This window comes from Octopus bimaculoides, chromosome 11, assembly GCF_001194135.2.
Source record: "Octopus bimaculoides isolate UCB-OBI-ISO-001 chromosome 11, ASM119413v2, whole genome shotgun sequence".
Lineage (NCBI taxonomy): Eukaryota > Metazoa > Mollusca > Cephalopoda > Octopoda > Octopodidae > Octopus > Octopus bimaculoides.
Genome location: NC_068991.1, coordinates 65,936,900 through 65,944,394, shown reverse-complemented (window position 1 = coordinate 65,944,394; position 7,495 = coordinate 65,936,900). Strand labels below are relative to the sequence as shown.

Sequence of the window (7,495 nt, the reverse complement as noted above, 5' to 3'; positions counted from 1 at the left end):
ACGTCCTTGGGGAGACCTCGGGAGTCGAAGAAGATCAACTAGCCACTCTTTTCCGGAGAACTTTCGGCCCGGGACAGATGGATAATTTCCAAAAATCTCTGACCTGGCAGTGCTACATGGGAGTTTTGCCTGATCGAGATAAACTTTACAGGCACGAAAGTGCTGTCTGCCGAGCAAGTCCGAGATGCGCACAGGACAACGAAACGGTCCTGCATGCACTCGGCCAGTGCCCGAGCATTGCTGACCTGCGGGTTTATGTCGAACACCTGCTGTCGCGTGTGGGACGGATCCGGCTGTCAACTGAATCCATCGTGAAGATCGCCCCACCTTCCTTTAACGGGAAGAAAAGGCTGTGTTTATATGCCTGGTGGCCATGGTGAAAGAGGTTGTAAGGTGGACGAGATTGAAGGGACTGAAGACAAACACTTTTCTCTTTGGCCAATCCCTGATGAACTTCTTCAAGTTTCACTTGAAAAGGAAAATGATGGTAGAGACGGAAATGTTGTCTTCTAACCAGTTTTCTGACAGGTGAATGAAAGTGGCGAGAGTGGTGCGAGTAAATGTTAATAAAAAATTGATATATAAATAAATTCATGAATGGATGTCGTTTTCACAGCGATAATGCTCTTTTCAGTACATGAGTCGTTCCAGTTAACACGATGTTTTGCACTCCCTGTAGGAGTGCCAACAACAACTGATCTGCCAAATCTCGTGTCAAACTTCTAGAACTTGTTTTAATGAGAGTCTGAACGGACCAGAAGCGAATATTTACGGAGTTCCCTGATGATGAAGAGTAACCCAAATATCATGATGTGTTTTAACACTGCTGATTATGATAGTTCTTCTGGTGAAGTTAAATTGAAGAATCTCACTGAGACTTTGGCGGGAATCAGGCGTGGGTGGGAGATTAGAGGAGGGCGCTTATGAGATTAACAGATTTGGGCAATAAATGCGAACATAAGGCAGGAAGGGAAAAAAGATTAGGAAAATCCTTGTCAGTGTGCGCGTGCGTGTGTACACACACCTATATATGTATGCATCAACTATCCCTATACACACAATTTTATATACACATATATGCATACACATATTTATATAATATATATGTATATATATATATGTATGTATGTATACACAAACACACACACACACACACATATTTATATATTAGGTACAGAGCCGGTCTATGGAGTTGACGTCCATACATTTCTTCAGACTTTTTCGGATTTATGATTTATATATATATATATATATATATATATATATATATATATATATATACATGTCTATATATCATATATATGTGTGTGCTTTATTTTTTACAAATTGAAGTCAGTTCGTGTATGTATTTATGCTTGTATGTTTAATGTATGTATGTATGTATGTATGTATGTATGTATGTATGTATGTATATATGTATGCATGCATGCTTGTACGTATGTATGTATGCATGCACGTTTGTGTATGTATGTAAACTTAACTTACAGTGAAACAAAATGGTACTAAATATAACTAAATATACAAATCTGAGCTTTGTGTGTGTAGCAAGTTGGTTGTTATGAGTGCATGCTTTCATGTATGTAGACCTACTTTTGTATACGCGTGTGTGTATGTGTCTGTATATATATATATGTATATATACATACACACACAATATGGGTGGCTTATTCACAAGTTTACAACCAAGAGGCAAAAATATAGACATCACTAAAGTGACAAAAGGCACTATTCAACACCATTATTACTAACACACACACGGGCACACGCACACACACACACACACTCTCTCTCTCACACACACACACACACACACACACACACACACGTGCACGTAAACACTCATACACACGCGCTCACATTTATTGCTCACTTACCGGTAAAATATTTGATTTCGTTCCGAATTTTGGTCCTTTCGTTAATTTCTTCATCTTCTTCGATTTCCTGGAAGATAGCCGCTCCAATACATAAATAAGCAACGACAGCTAGCACCAAGAAAGCCAAATATTTACATTCCATTGTGTAAGTCCAGGGCAAGGAAAAGTGTGAAATATATATAAAAAAAGAAGAAAACAACGAAAGCTGTACAGCAAATCAGAGTCCAAGAATTTTGGTAAGGAATGACGCTGCTGATATTTTCAGCAGGTCACTCACAAGCTTTATTCTACGATGCTGTCGAACCAAACTTTATTTTCTGAAGCTGTCTCGCCAAACTTCAGACTTCGTCGCTTTCTTTAGATTATCGTTTGACAGAAACAACAATCTCTCATATTCTGCAACATTAAAAGACTTATTTCGTTATATATACATGTAATACATATACATATATAAAATTCACTTCAGAAATCACCTCTCCTTAAAGTGTTCTTCATTTCAATTCCAAACAATTTAAGGGTTCACTGTAGAATCCATTATGATAATAATAATATTATTATTATTTTTGTTGTTGTGTCCTTTTGTGGAACAAAGTGTAATTTTCTTTACAATCGTTTGTAAGCTCCCTAAAGTTTTATTTCGTTTTTTTTCCTTCATAAATTATTTTATATTCATGTTCTTTTAAAGAGTTTCCTTTTTTCTTTATTACTTTAACGTAATCTCGACTATTTGATGATCTCTCTTTGTTTCTCCTTTGTTTTTTTGTTTTTTCTTTCTCTGTAAGTTTGTGATAAATATTCGTGAAAATCTTAAATATGATGGTAAATGATGATAATTATAATAATTGCAATAATTATAGTAAAGTTAAGTGAGACTGTATTTGACACTGCTATGAATTTATTGCAAAAATCTTCACGTTTAATCTACAAAGCACGTTACTCGTATCTGTCAACCACATATCGTTGTTGCGACAGAGTGGAATGAAGTTTTGCAGCTCTGACACACACACGCACACATACGGAGTGCGGTGTAACACCCACACTCTCTTTTACTCTTTCTTTCTCTATCCCTTACACACACACATACTCACATCAACTCACTTTCGCATACACACATAAACACTTCACACTAACTTTTTTTCACACATACGCTCTTTTCTCACTTTCTTTTCTCTCTCTCTCACTAACCACACAATAACTTTCTCTCTCTCTCTCTCTCTTTCTTTCTCTCTTATACACACACATACAACTTCACATTGACTCTCTCTTTCTCTCGCTCTCTCCCTCATACACACACATCACACAAACTCTTTTACACACGCACTCACCCACCACACAAACTCTCTCCCTCCCCCTGTCTCTTAACGCACGCCTCATAGTAACACTCACACGCACACACATGCACATACACACTAACACCACAAAAAATACTCACGCTCTCTTTACCTCACACGCGCACACACGAAACTTATTGAAACTTACTCTTACACATACGCACATATACCCACACATACACACACGTACGCACATGCCCTCTGAAGCTCTTCTTTCACACGTACACATAGAGAACACAAACACACACACACACACACATACGGAATTTATTGAAACTCTCACACATACACACACGTACGCACATGCCCTCTGAAGCTTTTCTTTCACACGTACATATAGAGCACACAAACACACACGCGCCAAATTTATTGAAACTCTCGCACATGCACACATACACACAACCAAACAGATAACACATACACACACATACGGAATTTATTGAAACTCTCACACATATACAAGCGCGCGCGCATGCTCTTCTGAAACTTCTTTCACACAATACACATGGAGAACACAAGCACACACACACACACACACACACTAGTTGTCCAAACTCTCTCTCTCCCTCTCTCTCATACATGCATGCATAAACGCAGAGAACACACACACGCACACGTACACACGGCTCGTCTCGGGTAGCTTTCCACTTTTAACCGTCGCTTTCCTTCATTTTTTTTGTTTTGTTTTATGATTTGCGTCTTTCCTTCATCCCCCCCACCTCATCGCCCTGCATAACCCTCCGTCTTTTTCCCTCGTCTTTTATTTCTGGGTCGGGCAACCGACGTTTTACAAGTGTAGGAAACTGAAAATAGTATAACAAAACAAATATAATGATACTACTACTACTAATAATAATCATATTAACAATAACTAAATATGACAGCAAAAGCCAGTCCGGCTTAATTTATATGACGAGGTCGTGTCTCCGGTGTCATTCGCTTCCTTATGTTGTTCTTAGCTGTTGTTGATGCTGATGTTGGTGTTTGTGGTGTCGGTGGTGGTGCTGCTTCTGTTGACAGTATTGTTGGTGGAAGTGGTGGTGGAAGTGATGGTGATGTTGGTGGTACCGTTATTGTTATTTAGTCCAGCGGTTTTCAAACTTTTTGACTTGCGGACCCCTTTATATTTCAGGCTTTATCTTAGGGACCCTTATAAACGCTTATGAAATTTATACATAAATATTTGTTTAAAACTAACATATATTTTTACATTTATTTATTTAACAGTATTTAACAAATAGGTTTATTGTCAATTAAAAGATTTCGATTAAAAAACATATAGAAAATCAAATTGCCCATAAAAAAGTATTTGCTGTCCACGGACCCCCTGTCTTGTCCTTGCGGACCCCCTGAGGTCCGCGGACCACAGTTTGAAAACCCCTGATCGAGCCGACATGTAATCAAAGACATTCCTACCAAGACCATTCCGCTTTGGGGGAGATTTGGGGGGGCGGGGGGAACTATATAGGTCTACAGTATCTAACGTGCATCTCTCCCATCCCCACATACTTTTTTTATAATACGATGGAGTGAGTGATTTCAAAGAGATTTGACTGCTGTTTCTAACATGCGGCACAACTGTGAAAATGTCCACGTGTTGTTTTGTCTTCTTTTCGCTGTTGTTCTTGTTTAACTGCCCTGTTAGCAGCTCTGGTCGAGTAGATTTAATGATCAAAGGTCATCCTCCCGCCATCATCTCTGCTTCAGGAATAGTGTATCCTGGACTACATTTTATTTGACGTGTTCTGAATGAAGAACATTGTAAGGTGTGATTTGAAGAAGATTTGGCTGTTGTTTCTAGCTGGTGGAGGAGGAGGAAAAAGAAGAGAAGGGGAAGGAGAAGGAGGGGATGAGCAACAGGAGGAGGGGAGGGAGCAAAAGAAGTAGTAGTAGTAGTAGTAGTAGTAGTAGTAGTAGTAGTAGTAGTAGTAGTAGTAGTAGAGAAGAAGAAGAAAAAGAAGAAAAAGCAGTAGATGGAGAAAGAGGGGGAGAAGAAAAAGCAGTAGAGACGGAGGAGGTGGAGAAGAAGAAGTAAAAAGGAGAAGGAGAAGGAGAAGAAGTAGAAGAAGGAGGAGGAGGAGGAGGAGTCGAAGAAGAAAAAGCAGTAGAAGGAGGAGAAGAAAAAGAAGAAGAAGAAGAAGAAGAAGATGGAGAAGAAGAAGAAGAAGAAGATGGAGAAGAAGAGGAAGAAGAAGATGGAGAAGAAGAGGAAGAAGAAGAAGAAGAAGAAGAAGAAAATGAAATGGTGGTGGTAGAAGAAGTAAAAAGCAGGCAGAGGAGACAACGAAGAAAGACAAAAAGGATCTTTCAGTATAGTTCAATCCTCATGGGGAAAACCCCTCACAGGAGTTAGAGCCATGACCAACCTGCCCTTACACATACACACACAGACACACATACAGACACAAGATTGCATTGATCAAAGGGTCATTCCTTTATAAAACATACGTTAGTGAGTGATTTGAGGGAAACTTGACACCTATTTCTAGCAGAGTGAATGACCGCCCACATTGACTTGTTGACTCGTATAAAGAAGTAAGAGCATCCAGAGGAAGAACATGAAAGATGAACAAGAAGCTGGAAGAAGCGAGGTGATGATGATGATGAGAAGAAGGAGGAAGAGGGGGAGGATGGTGGTGATAATGTCGATGATGAAGATGATGAGGATCTTTTTTAAAACGGGGGCCACATTTTTCATTAACGAAACACTTTGAAACTTGGAACACTGGTAGAATGTGTCATATAAAACATCTTTTTCTCTTAGTCTTCTTTAAAAAAAAAGAAATCCCTAAGTTATTCCATGTTAAAGTTGTCGTATTTCTGTAATTTCAACCAATCACTGACGTCCATTCAGCCGATATACATTAAGTGCCGACTACATAAACAAATGATTCTGAAACAATTAACCCTAACCCTAACCCTAGGGTTAGGGTTAAGGTTAAATCAAATTTAAAATGAAAAAAGCAAATAAAACGAAGGTATGGAGATTAAATACGCTTTACATCGCTTAATCAGCCAAAGGAGTAAATGTAAACAATTGAATACTTGTCAGTGATTGGTTGAAATTATCGAAATAAGACAATTTTTTACATGAAATAAATTCGAATACAAAAATATTTTTCTGTTCTATAACACAAAATAGATAAGTATACGAAGTTTGAAAGTCTTTCCGTACCAAAAACACTACGTAAAACATTAATGAAAAATGTGGCCCCCGTTTTAAAATAGATCCGATGATGATGGCAGTGGTGATGATGATGATGGTGGTGGTGGTGGTGATTATGATGATGGTGGTGGTGGTGGTGGTGATCATGATGATGGTGGTGAGATGATGTAATTCGCCGCAACCAATTCTAAGACTAATTGAAAGAAATCGGGACATTTTGATGCCAAACAATATTTTTATTATTTTTATTGTTTTAGTTTTAGCCATTGTACATCTTTCTCTCTCTCCCTTTCTCCCCTTTCACCCTCTCTCCTTCTCTCTCCCCTCCCTCTCTTCCTCTCTCTCTTGTTCTCTCTATTTCATATTCTGTTATATTGTTTTTACATACTAAGTGTACTTTACTCATGAAAACATTTGTTCCCTGTAAATTGGAACAGAACAGGTGTGTAGCTTAATAGAAATGCTAATTTGAATTCCCTCCCCCCATCTCTCTCTCTCATATACACACACACACATACACGTGCGAATACACACAAAGTACGAAATGAGACGGTTGGTCGCAATTGTTTCGACACCGCTGATGAGATGGCACAGCTGATTGCATATTCAGCCTGTTTTGGCGACCACTTCTTGGAGCTGGACTTTCCAGTCTGGTGCGCGATTGATCAGGTGTCAAAAGACGTGGCACCCACCGAGCAGAAAGCCTTCGTCATGTCAAGTTCATTGGGCAGAATATTCTTAACTCTCACTTGAGATATGCTAATAGCATTGGCTATTTGATTTACAGTCAATCGCCTGTCACCCATCACTATGTGGGGAATTTGTTGTTGTTGGCACTCCGTCGCTTACGACGACGAGGGTTCCAGTTGATCCGATCAACGGAACAGCCTGCTCGTGAAATTAACGTGCAAGCGGCTGAGCACTCCACAGACACGTGTACCCTTAACGTAGTTCTCGGGGATATTCAGCGTGACACAGTGTGACAAGGCTGACCCTTTGAATTACAGGCACAACAGAAACATGAAGTAAGAGTGAGAGAAAGTTGTGGTGAAAGAGTACAGCAGGGTTCGCCACCATCCCCTGCCGGAGCCTCGTGGAGCTTTAGGCGTTTTCACTCAATAAAC

The 7,495-nt window shown here is 39.4% G+C and overlaps 1 protein-coding gene across 1 annotated transcript in view; it reads right to left on the bottom strand.

The window, feature by feature from the left end:
* Positions 1 to 3,054, bottom strand: part of LOC106879699 (potassium channel subfamily K member 16) — a 103,828-nt gene extending 100,774 nt beyond the window's left edge. Inside the window, exon 1 of the mRNA XM_052971910.1 lies at positions 1,875 to 3,054. Within this exon, the coding sequence (XP_052827870.1) occupies positions 1,875 to 2,016 (142 nt within the window). The 5' untranslated portion in view covers positions 2,017 to 3,054. The remainder of the gene's footprint in view (positions 1 to 1,874) is intronic.
* Positions 3,055 to 7,495: the final 4,441 nt, after the last annotated feature.